At 35.1% G+C, this 23,850-nt stretch overlaps 1 protein-coding gene across 1 annotated transcript in view; it reads right to left on the bottom strand.

Annotated features, from left to right (window-relative positions):
• Positions 1-23,850, bottom strand: part of puf (ubiquitinyl hydrolase 1 puf) — a 1,013,305-nt gene that overhangs the window by 109,806 nt on the left and 879,649 nt on the right. Inside the window, exons 67-69 of the mRNA XM_090399560.1 lie at positions 14,383-14,619; positions 8,910-9,144; positions 1,429-1,533 (exon numbers count right to left, since the gene is read on the bottom strand). Coding sequence (XP_090255686.1) covers positions 1,429-1,533; positions 8,910-9,144; positions 14,383-14,619 — 577 coding nt within the window. The remainder of the gene's footprint in view (positions 1-1,428; positions 1,534-8,909; positions 9,145-14,382; positions 14,620-23,850) is intronic.

The following is a 23,850-nucleotide window of genomic DNA, read 5'->3' as shown; positions in this document are numbered from 1 at the left end:
TATTACTAGTGATATTAATATACTGGTATTAATAAACTACTGGTATCACTACCAGTCCTGCTCAACTCTTCAACATAGAGAAGTTTAGTTCGTGAATGAATAACGATTGAATTATAATATGTATGTTGATGAATTAACGCTCACTTGTATGTCGATGCGCAAAAATGGGAATGGGATCGAATACGTGTAAGTAAATAAAAACTGCGCACATGTTGCAATCTTGCCCCTGCCGTGCCGGCCGGGCAGGAACCACCAACATCTGTTTATTGGCATGGCCTACTTGATTGGCCTCCGTAACTATTTTCGTGACCTTGCTCCATCTTACAGGTCCTATTCATGTCACTGTTCCCATGATTCACTCTTAATTGCATTGTCATTCAGGATGGAGTAATCCAAGTTAACCGAATTAAATATTACCCATACAATGATGTCTTATATTTTTCTATCGACTCCTGAGCCCGAATCGACCTCTAACAATGTTATATCGACCACTGGTCTAGCTTTATCAGTGTAACTGAAAAAGAGAAGCTAGTTAGAGTTACAAATATTACAGTCACAAAGGAAGCTGGACTCACTGTTTGTTAGCAAGACTGCAGGAAACCATGCTTCAGGGACAAAAAAGACAAAGAGAAGTTGAAATGATTTTCAGACTCTGAAGAGTGATAAAGATGGTAAATGAATATGGCAGAATGCGATAAGGAAGTTAAGTTTCAGTGAAGTTCACAAAGAACAGATTCTAGATTTTGCATTTTTTGGCATGGAATGTTAGAAACAACATAGTGAAAGGAAAATCCTAAAGCATGTAGCTTCAATAATCATTGCTGAATGTTGAGGATTTATGACATTTTTACATGGAATCTGGCTTACAACTGACATGAAGGTGGAAAATACAGCATATCACTGGCAATGCATGAATGGTGTGTGGAACATTTGAAGCGAGCTTCATATTTCATCTTCCTCTTAATGCTTGGGAACAATTTTCTTTGTCTGTCAGAGCAAAGTAACTTAGTTCCATATAAACATTATTAATATCAGAACAGAGTAGTTAAACCTGTCTACATTTGTTCTGTGTTAAAGTGTGTATTCTCACACAAGTTTGTCATTTTGCAGGATGAAAAACCAGCATTGTCAGGAGGGAAACTCTTCTACCTGCATAAACACCTGTGAATTGAAAAACTCTTATAAAAGTTCTCTCCATTACCAAGGAGGATTTAACTGTGGTCTTTTTCAAAATGTTTCAGTTGACTGTGGTCTTTTTCAAAGAGCATTGCCAATAGGTGCTCTGATAAGAATTTTATATTTATTTTCAAAACCTTTATTATAAAGAGCAATGTGAACATCAATATACTTGAACTATTTGCTTAACCAGGATACTGAATATTTTACAGGTTACTTACTACATGATGTGATTGACAAAAAAAAACTTACCCGGGGAACTATTCTCTTGAAATGCAGTATGACAACTAGCTAGCAATGGTACAATAGTAGACAAGCTCTCATTTGGATAAAGTAATACTAATTCTTGTAGAACATCTGAAAAAAAAAATAAATAAATTAAAAAAAAAAAACTGCAATAATGAAAAAGACTGCCATGGTATTACTATACACAGTGCTCAACAAAATTAATGGAGTAAAATATTTTTCATGAATATTTCACTTTTAACAGTGTTGCTCCAAAAGCAAATATTCGATACAACAAATTTTTGGCATGTACATTCTGAGTATCCATTAGAAACTTTTCTACCATTCATTAGACCCATACATAACACAAATCACTCATGTCTATAAAAATCACAGGTTGCAAAAATATCACTTCATTCCTCTTTTTGGCTTGCTCAGGTTAGCAACACACATTTACAGTAGCATACCTTCAGGATGGCAAGTTATCATCATTTTAGATGATACTTTGAGATGGTGGGCTAGTGGATGCCAGGCAGTCACAAGCAAAGATGGCATGTTGGCTAAATCTGTCACAAAGTGCCATCTCAGCACTATGGACATGGTTTCAGGAGACAGAAACCATTACAAAAAGAGCTGGTGAAGGTCGCCTGAGGGCTATTACAACCAGAACAGACTGCTGTCTGGCTCTAACAGCAAGATGGAACCCTACAGTGTCCTGTGTCACCAACTATCATTTGTGAATGCTACAGTCACAGATGAAAATATTTCCTATTGGAAATATTTTCAATTAAGAAAAAGGCTCAGTTCAAGTGAACTCTATGCAAGGAAGCATGTTGTGATCTGAAGCCTGACAAATGGGGTACAATTCTGTTCTCTAATGAGAACCCTTTTTAGCCTACAAATGGATTCTAGGTGTTATGTGATCTAGAGAGAGAAAGATTAATGCAGTACCATTTCTTCGACATTAGAAAAAAGGGACATTCACAGTGGAGGCAGTTCTCACGTAGAGTGGAATAATGATCACCCTACCATTTGATGCTTTTGATAGGGGACACCATAAATGCAGAGAGGGAAGTGGCATTATCATGTCAATGCTCATAGAGCCCAGGATGAGGAACTGATATTTCAGTTGTATACACTAATCAATCAGTATTGTAATTATGTAAATTAAGAATCCAAATGCCAATCTTGAAAGTGTAAATTGTGCAAATAAATAGCTATTCTCACAGCTGCTGGAATAGCTATTTCTAGAGCATCTGCAGAAATAGCTATTCCAAAAAAAGGTCAGGACAATGAAAGGAAGAAAAGGAAGTGTATAGAGAGGAGGAAAATGGAAGCACAACTGTTTGGCATTAAGGTTATAATTTTATTGAACACTTCCACCTTTTCTGTGGAGTTTCAAAAGATAACATGTACATTTTTCACTGCTTGCATTAACTAATTCCACTTATCATCTCAATCTATGGATATGGGAACATAAGTGTCGAAAATGCTAGGATAATGAATAATGAACTGATGTCAGCTGTATGAACTAGTTAATTAAAAGAATTTAAATGGTGTTTTTATCACGTTAATCATGTATAATGTGTACTGTAGAACTAGAAGAAATAATAAGTACAATGCATGTCCAATAATCAATACTTTATGAAGTTTTTAAGTTACTGCATTGGATTGAATGTAGGCAGCCAACCATATAGATTATGGAGCAGGGATTTTTTTGGTTTTTTAACTTGTTTACAAAGTGCATTATAGCAATCCTATGATTATCCAACTGCAGCAGGAAAGCCATTTGAAGGTCAAATAACCAAAGGTACAATGCATTATCAAAAATTATGGAGACAACTATCGCGTTAGAGCAAAACTTTAAGTCAATATAAATCAAAATGAACACTTGACGTTTCGACCTTCATATCAAGGTCATAATCTGGAGCATACACATATATACAAAGAAACAAGCTGCACTACAATCTTCATGGCTCGCGAAAGTTACTGACCAACAGTTACAACAATTATTGGCCTGACCTCTGGTGAGGAAAAAGAAACCTTTACTGCATCAAAGCTCGAGTCCTATTATTATTATTATCTATTAGGTTACAAAATTAAATTAGGATTGAGAGCAACATGTTTATTTTTATATATATATATATATATAAAACTATGTGATTATACATATAAATTTCAACCAATTGGTATGGAATAGTTTCCAATGAAAGCTGAAAATTGCTTAAAATCCTAAAGCATGCTGGAAACTAAATAGGCTGAATATGTGGCATCCAAATTCTTGGAATTTTTATGCCACCATTATTGTTGTTAAGATTAGGGTGGTTAATCAGAATTTCATAGGCTTCTTTAGATTTTCTTTCATACCAGGTTTTTGTATGATGTAAAGACAGATACTTTTCCAATCAATTAGGTTTAGCGTGTTGAGAGCAAGATCTGAGAGGCCTGCTTCACCAAAATTGTTATATTTAATGTGTCCTTTGTGTTCTTTTTTACGTATAGGGATTGTACGTCCAGCTTCACCAATATAAGGTAAGTTAAAGGTGCAGTAGATGCAATAAACTCCAGGATGTGAAAATGGGAGGAGAGGATACTTAGAAGAGTTGAATTTGTTTTTTAATTTTATAGGTGGTTTAAAAGTGGCATTAAGATTATAATAATCTAGGATTCTATTGATTTTTTTCTGATAACCCTTTAATGTATGGGATGGCTATGGTTTTACTGTAATCTATATTATTTTTTGATGAAGTTTTATGAAGAATTTTATTAATAGTATTTTTGTTATAGCCATTATTTATAAATGTGTTGCTAATAATCTTTAATTCTTGTTTAAGAGCTTATTGATTAGAGCAAATTGTTATATCTCTGTTTTTAAGGGTGTTAATGACTATCCAGGAAAGGGAGCGAGTTCTGGTTTTCAATTTCAATAGTAAATTGTACACATTCATGTTGTTTGTTCAGGTGGCAAAGGAATGTGTTTAAAGTTTGTCGACCGTGTGGCCAGATAACGAAAACATCGTCAATGTACCTAAGCCACACTGCAGGTTTTAGAGTAAAGGAATGAAAAGCACTTTGCTCAAAAACTTCCATATAAAGTTAGCAATTGGGGGGAATAGTGGTGAGTCCATGGCCGTACCTTCTTTTTGTAGGTAAAATTTATTTTGCCACATGAAGTAACCGGAATGTAGTACATGGACAAAGAGGGCTGTAATGTTGGGTGGAAATTTGTTCTGTAAGAAGAAGAACTGTGTCACTAATTGAGACATTTGTGAAAAGGGCAGAAACATTAAAACTGACTAATAAATCAACTTTGCCAAGCATTATGTTTTTAATTTTGCTTATAGTGTTGTGTGTTTTTTATATAGGAGGGGGAATGACCTACCAATTCTTTGAGTGTTGACACTAATTTCTTAGCTAGGTGATAATTAGGGCTGTCTATTCATTCAACTATCGGCCAAAGTGGAACGTTTTTTGTGTACTTCTTTAGGAACACCATATATTCTGGGAGAACGAGCGTAATGGTGTATAAGTTTTTTTAACAGTGTCTGACGGCTAAGAAGTGATGGACTTAAGTAATTTCTCAGTTTTTTCCTTGATTCTGTTAGTTGGATTATAGTTTACAAACTGATAGGCGCTGTTATCAGAGACTAGTTGATTCATCTGATGGATGTAAGTTGATTTGTCAAGGACGACAATGGAATTACCTTTGTCCAATTTTGTTATAATTATATCTTGATTAGTTTTTAAAGACTTGATTGCTGCTAGTTCTGTTTTTGTAAGATTGCTATATAAGGTTTTCTTTATATTCAGAATAGCTAGTTTCTAAACGAATTTTATCAGCTATATTAATAGGAAGAGACTTAATGCCTCTCTCTATGTGGTATATAAAATCCAGTTTATTAAAAAACATATTCAACTCCTCTAAGGATCCTCTCCTACCATTGGCACATCCTGGAGTTTATTGCATCTACTGCACCTGTAACTTACCTTATATTGGTGAAGCAGGCCTCTCAAATCATGCTCTCAACACCCTACATCTCATTGATTGGAAAAGTACCTGCTCTTTACATCATACAAAACATTGGTATGAAAGAAAATTTAAAGAAGCCTCTGAAATTCTGATTAAATACCCTAATCTCAACAATAATTTAGCCGGCCTGGTTGACCGAGTGGTTAGTGAATCCGTTCTCCTGCCAAAAGGCTGCGGATTTGAATCCCATTGTGGGCATGGATGTTTGTGATTGTCTGTGAAAGTACTAGCGGTGGTAGTCGGCGGTAGATGGCATTGGTGTTAGATGATGAAGGTTGGTGGAGTAGTGAGATGAAGAGTTGTAGAGTAGATGACCTCCCTCGATGAGTCTTTGGACTCCCTGGAGGTGTGATGTAATAATAATAATAATGGTGGCATAAAAATTCCAAGAATTTGTATGGCACATATTCAGACTATTTAGTTTCCAGCATACTTTAGGACTTAGTTTCAGCTTTTATTGGAAACTATTCCATACCAATCGGTTGAAATTTATATGTATAATCACATAGTTTTTTATATATATAAACATGTTGCTCTCCAGCCCAATTTAATTTTGTAACCTAATAAATAATAATAATAATAGGACTCTAGCTTTGATGTAGTAAAGGTTTTTTTTTTCTCACCAGAGGTCAGGCCAATAATTATTGTAATGGTTGGTCAGTAACTTTAGCAAACCAGGTAGATTGTAGTGCAGCTTGTTTCTATCTATATATATGTGTATGCTCCAGATAATGACCTTGATATGAAGGTTGAAACGTCAAGTGTTCATTTTGGTTTATATTAAACTAAAGTTTTGCTCTAACATGGTAGTTGTCTCCATAATTTTTGATAATGTATTATTATTCCCATGTAAGCATGAAAGAAAGGAACCAAAGGTACAACTACATGATGTTGTATCTGAAGTCAGTTGACAGACTAACACTCATTTAAGGGTCAGTAAACTGAAGGTTCAGCCACTCGAGGTTGGATAATTGAGGTTTTTATATGCTACTTATATATGGAGGAGGCAGATGACTTCACATCAAATTGTCCTAGTGTGCCACAATGCACAGCACACCTTTTAGATGTATGTAGATACTCTATATATCTACATAATGTGCATAATGATCCTAGGCCTTCATACATAAACATCTAGTAGTGAAGATACTTATGTGCCAACATTTATTTACTCAGAGAATAGAGACAAATTTAAGAAAGCTAAACACTGTGTAAAACTAGCTAAACAAAAGTCATGGGAAGACTGTGGTAAGAACATAGAAAATAAATATCAAGAAGGGTGGCAAGATATTCTGGAGGTTGTTGAAGAAGCTCAGAAATGGAGGAAAGAGTGCTGTAAAAGGAATTAGAGATGATACAGGTGACATGAAAACTGGAGAAAAAGATATCCTTGAAGTATGGAGTAATTACTTCAAAAAATTGTTAAATGTAACAATCAGTGACAGCACAGTGGTACTCTGACCAGACATGCAATCAGGAATATATATATATATATATCTATACTTGAAGTACAAAACACCATCAAAAGCCTGAAATGGGGAAAGGCAGCTGGAATAGATGATATTTGACCAGAAATGCTCAAGTATGGAGGTATAAAAGTCTTACAGTGGCTGCACTGCATAGTTCAGAAGGCCTGGACAGAGGGACAAATTTCAGATGATTGGAGTAGAGTTCTCATAGTACCCACATATAAAAAGGGAAATAAAACTGAATGTGAGAATTACAGAGGTATTTCTTTATTGATTGTTCCTAGTAAGATTTATGCAAATTATACTTGAGAAAAATGATCGAGAAGGATTGTGGAAGGTCTTTATTTCAGTTGTAAGTCAGCAGTTAGAACTGAAGTACAGGAATGTTAAATATGGTGTCAGACAAGGATGTGCATTATCCTCTCTGTTATTTATTATCTAGATGGATCACATTATGAAGGAAAATGGTATTAAACCTGATATCAAAATTGGAGATGTTAATGTCAGCTCTTTGCTTTATGTGGACGATGTTATGCTTCTAAATAAATCAGCTACAAGTTTGCAAGATTCCATGAATAAATTGAATAACTGTTGTAATAGATATGGTATGAAGGTCATCAATAACAAGACAAAGACAATGAAAATAGAGAGAAGCATTGAAAATATCAACAACTGCATTGTGAATGGAGAACCTATAGAACAAGTAAAACATTTCAGCTTAGGCATGATTTTTAGTGAAGATGGTAAATTAAATATGGAAACGGACAACAAAATCAACAAAGCTGGTATGATAGGAAGTCAACTGAATACATTTAAATGGAATAAGAGAGAAATTAGTCAAACCACTAAATTAGCTGTATACAAGAGAGTATTCAAACCAATTTTAACTTATGGATCTGAGAGCTGGGTTAAAAATAAAACAATTGACCAAAGACTAGAGACCACAGGAGAGTCCTGAGAAAGATTAGGTGTGTGAACAGATGATATCAATGGCAATATCATATTAAAAATGAGGATATTAGGAAAGAACTTGACATTATTAGCATCCAGGAATGTGTTAGCAGAGCTAATCTCGGGTGGTATGGGCACTTAAACAGAATGGGAGAGGAAAGATTTAGCAAAACAAGTGTTCTCTGCCAGGTTGGCAGGAAAAAGACCCAGATATAGGTGGATTGATACAGTAAAAAGTGCCTTAGAAGATAGAAATTGCAGATCTGATAATGTTGCAGCCTTGACAGGTAACAGATTGATTTGGAGAAAAATTGTAGATAGGAAGTTAGTAATGATAAATTTTTCATGTAGTACTATCATATCCTGTACACCCCTTGAAGGTACATGTCAGGAATTTGATGATGATACACAGATTTAAGAAATATTAGAGTCACAGGGCTAACCATTTTCTCATCCCAGTCAAATGCCATCTCCTATCTAGGAGGTTGACTTCCATGATGTAACTCATGGTTAACTACATGCATTAAGACATGTGGTGAAGACCCTATCTCTTCCAACATATTGTTGGAAGTATTCATGGCTGTAAATCCATGTGTGTGTGTGTTCACAGGACCAGTTTGTCTATTCTGACAAAAAACAGGAGTTTCTAGGTGAAACCCCCCCCCACCCCCATATGAGACCGGATAACTCACAGTCAAAAGAAGCCAGATAAAGGTTCCTCACATCATGGATGGGAATCAAACCCAGGTCTTTCCAACCAAAGGGCTTCATCTATACTGACTGAGCTACAGAGGCTCACTTTATCATGACAAAATTAAGTTTTGAAAGCCAATTATTATATGAATAGTAGAGTAAGAAAGAGATTGACAGAACATGGTACTTGTGTTTGTGATACTGTGAATAATATTTTCTGGGATAGGATTAATTTTATTTAATTACTTAAATAAATGAGAAATAGTACTAAATAAAATCAGAATTTAAAGAGATAGAGGTTTGACTATAACAATTTGCTCATTAAGAAAGAGAGATAGAGAGAGGAAAATGCTATAAAAAGTATTCACCAATACATATTGTCCTGACTTCTGGTGGGGTGTATGAGTTCAGTAATGTCAGTAATTTCCTGATGTTATCAATATGGTCTTTCCAGCCACTCAGCCACTGTCTTACTTCTGGTGTATCATGGCTACTTCTAGCAGTTTTAAGAAGATCTTGAACAATTGCTAAAAGATCTACCATATCTCCTGTTACATGACAAGCAGTTGCTTCATGGTACATCATATGAAGTGTGTGAAAGGCCTAAAGATAGAATGAAACAAAAAAAAAAAATTTTTTTTCTTCCACCTTAATTTATATACCATTATTAAATTTCAACATAAAAATATATTGTAAAATAGCATCAAGTGTAGCAAGTAACAACAATATCAAAATTTAATCTATTACTTGCATAAATCTAAAAACATGCAACATACTATAATAATGCAAATTGAAACAAATAGAGAAATTAATGAACAGAGAATGTATTATTAATGCATCAAGTGAAGTATATCAATCACTAGTTGATAATTAGAATATGATAGGAATATTTTTCCTGGTATTACTCCACCATTAAAGAATCAAATGGGACAGTAAACTAATTTTATTGATTACTTGACTAGATCTGTGAAAACCCTTTCTTTCACATCATCATCAGGAAAATTCCATGAATTAAAAAACAGATCATAACAGTTAACATACAGAATGAAAATATTTGAACATGAATAACAATGGAAAGCACACATTTGTTATGACATTACTTGCTGGTTTGTGGATTGCTGTAAACTGTTTGTAACTACATGCATGTCATGATGAATTAGGAAAAAACCAGACCTGATGTCAAGTTATCTCTTGCTTTTTGTTGTTGCACTGTAGGGTATGCATCATGTTTCTACATAGATTATAGATTTTTTTTTCAACAGCATGTAAAAAATCAACAGAAATTATGAAACATCCTCTACAGCTCCTACTTAATATTTGTAGATAGATTCTATCTATCTACTGATCTTTCCTCTTGATGCTGTATATGCAGTCTGATACTGCTTTCTTTAAACAACCAAACATTCTCCCTTGTACTTCTTTTCTTGCTAATTTCTTGATGACTCTGTACCTAAGTCCAAGTTCATTCAAGTGTGATCCATAAATCCTTCTGTCAAATTCATTCTGAACATCCCAAAAATGCACATCATTCCTCCTGCACAACCTATCATTGACTCATTAGCGATCATGGCTCTTTTCAACTCACTTCTATCAAACCATGCCATCATTTTTGCTTCTAAAAACTCCATATCTTCTAAATCAATCACTGCTCTTTTAGCCAAGCATAAACAAAGTTTGTAAATGAAGTATTTTCAAGTAGGCTATTTGTAGATAGAGGATGTTGACCTGTTGCATTAGTATTCCTTATATACACTTCTCAAAGGAAATGAATATTATTATGCATTATGGGAAGATTCATCCAAACTGGTTTCAACCTTTATCAACGTCTCATCAATGGGAGTTAGTCCTTTGAATATACTGAAGGTTAAATCAATACTGACGTCATATATTTTCCACATACAAGTAATAAAATTATACCACCATCATATTATTAAAATCTCTGGATTAGAGAGAGGTGTAGAAAGTTTTCCCACTTGGTTAGAAGTAAATTATACAAGACAAGATAATCTTGTCTAATCTAATCACTGCATGATTAGGATAGTGACCCTTCCCATGATGCACAGCAAGTACCTGTCTGAAAGGAAGTATGATGAGCATAATGAGAAGTGAGGCAATTGATGTGAAGCCAACAGCTTCTGTATACAAATAGCCTGGCTATGAAAATACAGCTAATTCTCTTTTTACAGAGATTTAAAAAAAAATTTTTTTTTACATGATTTCGAAATAACATGGTTTAGAAAACAAAAGCACTTCTATTTTTCCACTGTATATTTTGATTTAACATGATTCAAATGGTGCTTATTTTTAAAATTTCTGTTTGAATTCAGTTCTGTTAAAAAGGGTATTTCCATTATAATTATCATTTCCTAGTATGGTACATCTGTGCTTAAACTTGAATTTTGGGGAACCCCCTCAATGTTTTAAATATAATGGATTACTCTGCGCTACAGAATGTAAACAAATGCCAAGTAGAACTTACATAACAAAATCACAAAAAAGTGTTGGTGGCTTTAAAGCAGCTGAGGATCGTGCGACTCTATTATTTTGCAGCAATGCTTCAGGAGATCGTACATTAAAACTTACTCATTAATCGATCCCTAAGACAGATGTGGTAATGAAAGGTGTGGATTTTAACACATTACCAGTGCACTGGAAGGCAAATAAAAAAGGTTGGGTTAAAAAAGAAATTTTTACTGAATAGGTCCATCAATGTTTTGTTCTAGAAATAAAACACTATTTGATGGGGGAAAAAATCTGGACTTTAAAGTTTTATTGATTATAGACTAGGCTATGTGCCTGTCCATCCTGTTTTAGAACATCCAAATGTGGAATTTTGTTTTCTGCCACCTAATACAACATCTTTAATACAACCACCAGACCAGGGTATGATTCGTACCTTCAAAACTTACTACATAAGAAGAACATTCCAATACATTTTCAGATAAACTAGATAAGGATAATTTACTGACAGTTATTGATGTGAGGAAGAAATTTTCTATTTTGGATTGCATCAAATTTGCTAAGTTGGTGTTATCAGAATTGAACCATCAACTTTGAATGCATGCTGGAAAGCTTCTTGATGTTGACAAGGCTATTAATGATGATGAAATAATAGAAGCTGTCTTTGAGAATCTCGATGAAAGAGAAAAAAGTGATGATGATTATTATGAAGAGATTCTACTCAAGGGCTTCAAATGGCTAGTAAAATTGCAAAGTCATTTTCTTACACATGATCCAAATACTGAACGAGCTGAACAGTTTAAACGTGAACTGAAGTCATGTGTGGTGTGATATGAAGAATTATACAAAGATTTAGTAAAACAGAATTTCAACAATTAATTACAGAGTTTGTGATAAAAAAAAAATTAATCTTGGAATTTTTGGAAATTAGTGCTATTTAGTTCCTTTTACTGAAGAAAACGTTTCAGCCTTGCAGTATGGCCAAAATGTTCAAATGATGGAAGTGATTTAATTCTAGTCTCACACAAAAGAATGCAGCTATTGTCAGAAAGTGACAGCAAATAAAATTTAACTAATAACCATATGTGAGGATGTATTTGAGCCTTTTCAAATTTCTGTTTTATTAGTGACACACTATATGCATCTCTTTGTTGTCTGTATTGGGTTTTCACATCTGAAACCATTCTTCTATTTTTTCAGATGCACTGTATTCTTTTTACATGGTTTTCATTTACATGATTTTTTCTGGAGCCAATCTACCATGTAAATGGAGAATTGGGTGTACATCATGTGCAAACTCTTGGCTTACATCTTAATGCTATACTCAGTTGTAAGAAAAGAGTTTGAACTGAGTATAGGATTAAGATGAAAATATAATATCTTGTCTTCTATAATTCACTTTCCAGAGTATTCTGATATGGGGTATACAATATATTACTACTTGTATATGGAAAATATATCACTTCTGAATTGTTCGGTCCCTTCATTATTATCTTCATCTATTATAATAAAGGTCGAAACCAGTCTTGGTAGTAACTATTTCTACAATACACAGAAATATGTATGTCCACAACAAAGTGTGCTGTTCATTATTCATTATGTGATAATCAGGCAATTAATGTGGAATTACAGAGTGCGTTAAAATGTAGCCATTCTTGTTCCCAGATCCCAAGTAGTGAAGATATGTGGAATGTGGGAAAACATCTAGTGGTGTGCATATTTATGTGAAATGAGAAATCAAACTACTCAATATTAGTAGACTAGTATTGGAATGAATATTACATGACACAGCTATCAGTAAAGTGTATTTCCAATTCAGACATTCCACAGAGATAGTCTAGTCTGATGATGCCTCACCCGCTGTGGAGTAAAGTAGTTTACAGGTGATGACATATTCTGTGCTGCGCCATTAGAACAAACCTGGAACTAGAGTGTATTCTTTATTATAACTCATACCGAACATTAGTTTTCATTGGTTTCCTCTTTGTTTTACTACACAGGAACAGCAGGTTGCATGGTGTGTGGGCTGTCCTATTATTTCAGATTTGTCTATTTTCAGAGATGGTAAGGGTTCAGAAGAGCAAATTCATATCAAAAGCCCCCCCCCCCCCCCCCCAGTCAGTGGAGAGCAAAAAATTTTTTTACATTAGAACAAATGCTTCTTCTTCTTACGACAAGAAATAGCGACATCCTTCCACCTGGAGCCATTAATTTTCAGTCATGCTGTGTCTCTTACTAATATCATCAGACCCTCACAGAAAACAAAATAAAACAACAGCAACAAAAAAAATGAATTCAATCAGATTTCATAAAAAAAAGTCTCATTCTTCAGTCAACAAGAATAATTCCCAATTAAAGAACACCAACAAAGAACATCAGTGTCCAAATACAATTACAAATGCCATGAACAGAGATGTCTTTTTGCATGTCCCACTGGTCCATATGCTCTGAATATAAAAGTCTTCCCAAAATGCAAATATATATATATATATATCATTATCAATTATAGGATTGAAACCAGAATATAATTTCTTCTCTATAATAATTTAGGTTGTTAAAGATATTGGACTGGATTAATTGCTGCAATAAAATTTCAACAATATTTTGCTTATGTGTCTGTGTAGTGTGTGAGGAATGTTATTCACTACACACTCCTCTGAAAGCATATTTATGTTATTTATTTATTTTATTTATTTTTATGATATTTATTTGCCCATAATTAATATATTAATATGGATTGACATGTAATTCATTACACATTTAGTAAGTTAAATACACCATCCAAATTAAAAGAAATTTCTCTTAATTACTGGTTACTTATATATCCTAAAACTAGCAGATTCTTTTCTATTCTACATAGCTTTGGGTTTCAATGAAAAATAACCTTTAACCAGACATTACAACCTGCAGCATACCCACCCAACATTGAAACAGCATGAAACAATTAGTAGAATGTCTGTTCAATATGCAAACAGAAAGTACAAAAAAAGTTGCTGCTTCCTGCCTAACAAGAAAGTGCAATATGACACAATCTCTATGGTGCCTAAATGTACGTGTTAAGGGATTATCTATTAACACAACAATCTATGATTTATCAGACTTTAATGACTCTTGCATGTCAACTGACTTCTGGCAGAGTAACAAGTAATTGTACTTCAGTTATCTGACTCTTCAATTATCAGAAATTGCTATTCTGAGTACAATGATTTATATATTTTACATCTCAAGATTTCTGAGTGATGTCAGAAGTATTGATTTCTCTTAGCATTAGTATTCATTTAAAGCATGCAAAAGAGATGAGATACATAATAACTTGCATAAGAGGATATTCATTAAAAACTAACAAAAACAACGACGAAAAAAAAAAAAAAAAATACAAACCTGAAAGAGCAGAGGTAGTCCATTATTGCAAATAACAAAGAAACGATCATCAGTGGTTTCTACAAGAACTCGAAGTGCATTAATCAAAGTAGCCCAACATGCCCTTGCATCTAAGACTGTTAAATACAAACGCAGTGTAGTTCTCTTGAAATGATGTATTTCCCTCAATTCTTGTTCACTACTGTCATTGTATTTTGTCACAAAGAGCCGCATTAATTTAAATAACTCATTTATTGCCTAAAATAAGGGATAAAAAATAATATAAGTATTATTTCTGGGAAAACTCCCATGTTACTCCTCTTAAAAACTATTATTTTTATGGCTATTTTGCCTGCTTTTGTTTAAGAGTGCCCCTTTTTTTAATGTCATTGAAAAAACCTGGGTTTTTTTCAAATTAATTCTGACACATTGCCTAAGCCCACCACTCCCCTTTCAACACCATAACAGCAGAAGTATGCACACCGCAGAAAGAAGACAGGCAACAACATCCAAGAAAAGGTATGTGCGAATTTTCTGCTATTATGCTACATATATTTGTCTCTAAAATACATCTGCAATGCCCTAAGAATTCTTGAGTAAAAAGCCAATGACATTAAAAAAAAGGGGCACTCCTAACCAAAATAGGGCAAAATAGCAGTAAAAATAATAAAATAATAATAATATTCTTGAACATATGAAACTAAATTATAGTCCATTATGAATTTTATTATGTTGATAACAATTAGAAACATCAGGAAAAGTGGTATTAATGCTAATAAGTTTTAAACCAACCCATTATTAGTGTCATCTTTAAAGAAAGTCATAAAAGTGTAACATATGAAAAATAATTTCACTTTTTTTTCTCCTTCCTATTCTGCAAAGAACAAAACTGGTTATTTAGCAAACATTAAGTTTGACAATGCTAAAATATGGATAATCGTATTTCGTATACTTACCAGTCAACAAGTGTGAGTAACTCTTTTGCCCACAAAATGCTAGATTTATAGCATTTTGTGAATGACAATAATAATAAAATAAAAAATCTTATCTTACCCACAGCACTAAATGTACCATAGGTAGGTTAAGAATGTTTTTTATTATTAGTATTTTTTGCATTAAAAAAAATACAGTTTGGACACCCTCCTCTTAAGAGACTAAATATTAAATTTTTAAGCCACTTTAGGTCTCCAATAAGCAGGAGCTTATTCTCACACTCAGTAGTGAAATTTGCCTGCTACCTAAAGACAATCACAAACATCCATGCCCATGGCAGCATTCCAACTAAGAGCCTGTTTGGTCAGATTGCGAGTATCAACTGCTCAGCCAACCAGACCAGCAATAAAGGAAATTGAAAAAAAAAAGTATTCTTTTGTAATATTTGGTTCTTTCTTCATCTGTGGGTGTGCACAGAACTAATAAGGCATCTAACCTATTTCCAATCTTCAATGTATCCAGTTAATATTAAAGTATCCACTTGAATGAAGATGAGCCAGGAAAAATTTGACAGTACATAAATCTTCTACAATTTTCATTATGAAAGCATGGTGAACAGTGACTTACAAGTTAACCGCAGAGATCTGAAAGTAATGATTATCTTGCAAGAAGCACTGGTAGAAAAGAAATGATAAAGAAGTGGAGTAACTATAAAGGTACATCATCACTGGCACCATTTCCTGCCATACTGTTGTGGGAGGAGAGGTATACATAATACTAGGACAGTCCAACACAATTACATGAAGTTTCTAGATTAAAAACTATGTAGAAACAGGGATGGGATAGCTGTTTCTACATAGTTTTTAATGTGTAGAAACAGGAATGGAATAACTAATAAACTAAATAAACTAAACATTTATAACTTGATGCTTGTCAGCTCAAGCTAGCATTATCAAAAGCATATTGAATATAAACAATTAGCAAAGACTAAAAAGTAAAATGAGCTCAAAGGCAAGGACTGTCATATGTATAGAAATTGTATTTCCATACATGGAGGGCAGCAATGGTAATTTCTACAATAATGTTCTGCGATTATTGCCCTTATGCAGATAGGATCATGCTCCAAAATCATGGTACTCTGATGGTGCATCATTTATATTACAGCTCAAATGACTCTGTAGCACAAGAGCTGCTTCTAGGAACAATCTCCATGATTTAAATTGGGATCTGTGTAGTAGCTTCAGTTTTTTTCCAGCTGATGAAAATGATCATCATACAAAGCATGTTGAGCAAGTCTACTTTTTTGGTTATCTATACCAAATATGGTGCATCATTTATATTACAGCTCAAATGACTCTGTAGCATAAGAGCTGCTTCTAGGAACAATCTCTGTGATTTAAATTGGAATCTGTGTAGTAGCTTCAGTTTTTTTCCAGCTGATGAAAATGATCACCAAACAAAACATGTTGAGCAAGTCTACTTTTTTGGTTATCTATACCAAATATAGTTTTTTATGTTCTTTTCTTCTTAGTATGGTGGTCCATCCTATCTATCCAAAGTATAGAATCCCACATTGACAGGAGATACTGTAGACACCTGGAAAGGAAAGAGGATCCTGACAATTCTTAATTTTCCTGACAAAAGTAGAGACTTTGTCCAGAGGTTTGTATACTGTTCTGATTCTGTGTTGTTTCAGGAGTGAGCCTAGGTTATCTGTTATACCTTTGATGTAGGGTAGTAACATAGTGTATATACATATAATCTGGTTGGGGAGAAGAGGTCGTCTTTTTTAGAGTTTTTTTATTTATTTATTTTTACCATTCTGTTGTTCAGAAGGTGTATGTAGAGCTTGTTGTTCTAGATGCAGTATAGGTTCTGAGGATAAAATTTGCTCTGCATTAGAGGCTAAATTTTGGAAATCCCACATTTCTTGGCATGATGATGTGAAGCGGAATGTAAGCATCCTACCTATATGTGGGCTTTCAACAGACTGAGCACATTAGGGACCCATCTAATTGCCTTGGAACTAAAGTATCCAAGAAGGCCAGAAGAATCTCCTTTTTTTTCCTCTACTAGAGTAAAGGTAATCTGAATGCGGATATTGTTGAGGACTTGTAAAAAGCCATACTTAGGGCTTGAGGACAGGCCACACTGTTTAAAGAGCTGGTTATTCCAGCTAAAATATCTGATTTAAGACAGTGCATAAAGATTATGCAAATATTTGGTGGGGAGGGATTTTAGAAAGAAACTAGTGTATAGTGTATCATCTGCTGGAGCATTAGTAAAATGGGTTGACACATCAAAGCTAACTAAGCGATTATTTCCCTCCAAATTGAAGATTCTGTATAATGATTTTAATATGTGTAGAGTTTTTTTATGTAAGACAATATCTTGCTAATATGTTTGTTGAGTTTGGATGCAAAACTCAACTCATTTATGGGAGCCATAAAGAAATAAACATATATATATATATATATATATATATATATATTATATAGGAGGGAGCTTTTAACTTGAGGCATTGAACATTTGGCTTGAACTGCATTGGTAGAATTGTTAGAGAATCAGATTTGGATAAGAGGATTTTGAGTAGAGTAGGGAAAACAAAAGCACCAATCCAAGGGAGAATAATTTCAGTTATTAGATCAGAGCAGGTACTAAGATCAGAAGAGTGGAAGCAATATTCATACCATAAATGATGATTCATAGAAATCTCAAGGGTCATCCTAACTGGCACTATTGCAGTGCCATAAGATGTGATGTGAGGATGAGATTTATAGGGAGAAGGCAATTTGTAGGAAAGCAAACAAGGCATGGTCAGACATACCATGAGAATAGCTAACATCAACAGTGTATTTCACAAGAAAGAGCTGGTTAGGAAGAGGTCTAGAATGTAGGGGGACTGACAAGGATTATATGAAATTCTGTGGTTGGATTGGATTGTTAATTAGGAGTTTATTGGCACAAGGAAAGCAAAGGTCACATTGAATCAAACCAAAGGTTGCAGAACTATTCAAGATAAAAAATAAAAAGTAAGAAAGAGATAAATTATTAAATAACATGCTATGTACAAAAAAAAAATCAAATTTTAAAAATAATTATGTTAAGCAAAGCAGTATATACATACAAATAGAATTTATAATCAAATACATTTAAATAAATAAATATTTTTTTTTTTTTAAGTTAGCATGTAATTTGTCTTATTCATGTAATATGGCTCAACTAGAGCAGTAAAACACTCATTTCTTTCTGAAGCAAAGTGCTGGCACCCACCGAAATGTGACAAATGAAATGCATGCTATATTGTTTGAACACAGATTGGTTATCAGTTCTCCTTAATAAATAAGAATGTGTAAGATGACAGTGCCCTATGCAGAGCCTAGCAAGGACAACTTCATTGCTTTGTTATGTCTGCACAGTTAGCATAGTGGCTTTGCGCTTTGCAACCATATGCCTGGGGAAGGAGTGTCCTGGGTTCGATTCCCTTCAACGACGTGAGGAGCTCAAGGATCTTCCTCAGCCATAGCCAAGTTAGCCAGTCTTGAGTGTGGATAGCAGGGTTTTTTCTGCCAGTTACCTGGTGCTTTTCAACCTGCAAGCAGGCAAACCGGTTCGAGGACACACACGGATTACAGTCAGGAATACTGACCCAGCCATAGGTCTGATTCATCAGTCTATGCTGGTTCCGGAGCCTGGATAATTTTTTTTTTTTTTTGGGGGGGGGGGGGCTAGATATTACCTTGAACTCCCGGATAAAGGGGGAATACAAAATCATCACACGGAATTTATTTATTTATTTAGACCTTGGTCTTCCTCTGAGTCTCTTTCCCATCAACTCACCTGTTTTGCTAACCTTTCCCCAACCCATTATATTTAAGTGGTCATACCACCTTAGATTAGCTTTGCTGACACATTCTTTGAAGCTAACGTCTTCTTTTCTTCTTCCAATTTTAGGTAAAGTGGTCTGTTCTGGTCTAATGCCATCACTTTCTTGGTCTTCCAATTCTTCTTTTTCCACTGAATTTATATCCATGTAGTATTTTTGGAGGTTTGCTACTGTTCATCAAGGTTGCTTTCTAATATCTTCATTTTTAATATGATTCTGCCTGCAGTCTCTAGTCTTAGATCAAGTGCTTTTTTCTAACCTAACTCTCAGATCAGTACCTTAAAATTGGTTTGAACTTGTCTTGTATACTGATAGTTTGGTGTATTGGCTAATTTTTCTCTTATTCCATATAAATTTATTCAGCTGGCTACCCACGATGCCAGCATTACTTATCCTGTTGTTTATTTCCAAATTTAACTTGATATCTTCACTAAACACTGTGCCTAAATAGTCAAAATATTTTACCTGTTCTGTAGACTCTCAATTCAGAATGCAGCTGATATGTTCAATGTTTCTGCCTAATTTACATAGTTTTGACCTTTTTATTGCTGATTTTCATGCCAAATTTGTTACACCTGTTATTCAATTTAGTTGGGGAATCCTGGAGACTTGCATTAGATGTGAGTAGGAATACAACATCATTTGCATAAAGCAAAGCACTAAATTTGACATGCCCAATTCTAATATGATGCCAAATGCCAATTTCTTTCATAATGTGATCCATATAGATGATGAACAAGAGTGGAGATAAAGTACATCATTGTCTTACCACTCATTTAAAATCAAACTGTCTTCCTGTATTTCCTTCAGTTCTAACTCTGACTGGCAATTTAAATATAGACTATATATTGCTCTGTATAATGTTCCATTTACCACATATAAATGTACTGTTTTGAAAAGCTTTTCCCTAGGCACCTTGCCATATGCCTTTTCCAGATCTATAGAACTTATGTACAGATCCTTGTTATATTTCCATTATTTCTGAACTATTTGTCATAAAGTGAAAATCTGGTCTTGACAACCTCTATTTGACCTGAACCTAGCTTGTTCTTCTCCAAGGTTCTCTTCCACAATCTTTCTCAATCTCTTTTCATGTATACTTGCATAAATATTACCTGAAATACTTAGTAGAGAAACTCCTCTGTAATTCTCACATTTAGTTTTATTTCCTTTTTTTTTATATAGATGGGAACTATGACAGCACTACTCCGATCATCTAGAATTCAACCCTTCTAACCAGGTCCTCTGAATCATGCAGTGTAAACACTGCAAAACTTATACCTTCTGAGCTTTTGCAACAGCATCTAGAACATTTTGCCACCTTCTTGATATTTATTTTCTATATTCTTACCAAAGTCTCTTCATGACTTTTGTTTAGCTATTTTTACAAATATCTAGTAGTAAGACTTATACGTTGGTTAGACATAACTGGTAATTAATTTACGGAATTGACAACGCATATAAAGTAAATTAATTAAAGATAACTTTAATGAATCACTTCTATATTTCGGCAATGTCACATTGCCATCTTCGGGAACATAAAGATATGGTATGTGCACTAAGGAACTAACAAAGCAAATGAGGAAGAAAATAAGAACTAATTTTGTTCCTAAAGTCCTAATGGTGCCCTCTTGCGGGCTAATTTGGTAGTCTTGGCAGTTGGGCTGAAGTTCTCAAAATGAAAGTCTCCCAAATTTGGGGCAGTTTCATGCACCCAAATTTGTTGAGGTTAGGAACATTTTTTAGAGCTGCTGAAGATTCTTTGAATAGTCTTTCGTATTTAAACTTGCTGCGATGGATTATTTTTGTCTTCTTCCAACGGATTTTATGGTGGGTATCTAAGGCATGGTCTGCCAGCCCAGAGCGGCTGTACTGGTGAAACCGGATGTAGTCTTGGTGTTCTGAAATCCTGATATTTGTTGTTCTGCCTGTTTGGCCAAAGTAGGACAATTTGCAGCTGCAAGGGACCTGGTATACACCAGGTAGGTCTAGGGGAAGTGGTTGGTCTTTGGTAGAGCGGATAAGGGATGCCAACTTTTTATATGGTCTGTAACAGGAAGTAAGGTCATATTTTTTGAGGATATTAGTTATTTTTTCAGAGGTGCCCTGGATGTAGGGGATAGTGATAGACTTGGTGTAGTCTTTATTGTGGAGGGGGGGAGGGGGGTTGTGGTTTACAGGTTTTAGTATTTTTTGGATTTTTTTGGGGTTGTAGCCATTGGCTAAGAAAGTGTTGAGGATGTGGTTTAGTTCCATAGTCAGGGTCTTGTCATCTGAGCAGATTAATTTTGCCCTGTTATATAGTGTTTTTATCACCCCATATTGTTGTGAGGGGGGGTGGTGGGATTGCTGGTGAATGTATCTGCCAGTGTGGGTGGGTTTTCTGTAAACAGAGAAAACCAAAGATCCATCAAGCTGGCGGGTGATTAAAGTGTCTAGGAAGGGGAGGGTATTGTTTTCCTCTTTTTCTAAGGTGAACTGGACTCTGGGATGTTGGTTGTTTAAGTGTGTTAGGAAGGAGTGGAGTGCATCTGAGCCATGTGGCCAAATAGCAAACACATCATCCACATAACGAAGCCAAATAGTGGGTTTTTGTGGGGCGGAGTTTAAGGCTTTCTCTTCAAATGTCTCCATAAAGAAATTGGCCAAGGGTGGGGAAAGTGGTGAACACATCGCCAACAACGTGAGACTGGATATAGTCGGTGTTCTCACTAAAGCCAAACCTCCAAAATCCAACTTATCCAAAAACGAATATACAGCCCTACAAGAATTAAAAAACAACAAAAAAATAGTAATCACCAAAGCTGATAAGGGAAGCGCCACTGTGGTACTCAATCAAAAAGACTACAAAGGTAAGCTAAATTCTTTAATACGAGACCGTACTACTTACCTCCCCATTGAATATAATCCTACCAACTCTCAGATTAGAACTATCCACAGACTCCTTAAGAAAGTCACTTCTTGGCCTGTGGAAGTCACCAACAAACTTAAACCTTATAACTCTTGACCCCCCCGATTATATGCACTCCCAAAAATACATAAACAAAATGTACCATTACGTCCCATAGTGGATGGCATTGATTCCCCTACATATAAATTAGCCAAACATTTAGCCAAAATGCTCACACACTACACTGGCAACACACCATCACACATAAAAAATTCGGCCCACTTTAAAGCCAGTATAGAAAACCTCACACTCCAACACACTGACATAATGGTCAGTTTTGATGTCTCCTCCCTATTCACTAATGTCCCACTCAAAGAAACCTTTGAGCTCATCCAAGCCAAGTTTCCTCCCGATATCTCAGCCCTATTTCAGTTCACAATGAACTCAGGCTATTTCGTTTGGCAAGGAAAGTTCTACAAACAGATAGAGGGGACAGCCATGGGTTCACCACTTTCCCCACCCTTGGCCAATTTCTTTATGGAGACATTTGAAGAGAAAGCCTTAAACTCCGCCCCACAAAAACCCACTATTTGGCTTCGTTATGTGGATGATGTGTTTGCTATTTGGCCACATGGCTCAGATGCACTCCACTCCTTCCTAACACACTTAAACAACCAACATCCCAGAGTCCAGTTCACCTTAGAAAAAGAGGAAAACAACACCCTCCCCTTCCTAGACACTTTAATCACCCGCCAGCTTGATGGATCTTTGGTTTTCTCTGTTTACAGAAAACCCACCCACACTGGCAGATACATTCACCAGCAATCCCCCCCCCCCCTCACAACAACATGGGGTGATAAAAACACTATATAACAGGGCAAAATTAATCTGCTCAGATGACAAGGCCCTGACTATGGAACTAAACCACATCCTCAACACTTTCTTAGCCAATGGCTACAACCCCAAAAAAATCCAAAAAATACTAAAACCTGTAAACCACAACCCCCCTCCCCCCCCCTCCACAATAAAGACTACACCAAGTCTATCACTATCCCCTACATCCAGGGCACCTCTAAAAAAATAACTAATATCCTCAAAAAATATGACCTTACTTCCTGTTACAGACCATATAAAAAGTTGGCATCCCTTATCCGCTCTACCAAAGACCAACCACTTCCCCTAGACCTACCTGGTGTATACCAGGTCCCTTGCAGCTGCAAATTGTCCTACTTTGGCCAAACAGGCAGAACAACAAATATCAGGATTTCAGAACACCAAGACTACATCCGGTTTCACCAGTACAGCCGCTCTGGGCTGGCAGACCATGCCTTAGATACCCACCATAAAATCCGTTGGAAGAAGACAAAAATAATCCATCGCAGCAAGTTTAAATACGAAAGACTATTCAAAGAATCTTCAGCAGCTCTAAAAAATGTTCCTAACCTCAACAAATTTGGGTGCATGAAACTGCCCCAAATTTGGGAGACTTTCATTTTGAGAACTTCAGCCCAACTGCCAAGACTACCAAATTAGCCCGCAAGAGGGCACCATTAGGACTTTAGGAACAAAATTAGTTCTTATTTTCTTCCTCATTTGCTTTGTTAGTTCCTTAGTGCACATACCATATCTTTATGTTCCCGAAGATGGCAATGTGACATTGCCGAAATATAGAAGTGATTCATTAAAGTTATCTTTAATTAATTTACTTTATATGCGTTGTCAATTCCGTAAATTAATTACCAGTTACAAATATCTAGCTCTCTTACATTTTTTTTTCTGT

The sequence above is a fragment of the Typopeltis vanoorti genome, chromosome 10 (assembly GCF_054136105.1).
Source record: "Typopeltis vanoorti isolate ZY-2024b chromosome 10, IOZ_Tvanoo_1.0, whole genome shotgun sequence".
NCBI classification, from domain to species: domain Eukaryota; kingdom Metazoa; phylum Arthropoda; class Arachnida; order Uropygi; family Thelyphonidae; genus Typopeltis; species Typopeltis vanoorti.
This window is presented reverse-complemented; position numbering and strand designations above follow the sequence as displayed.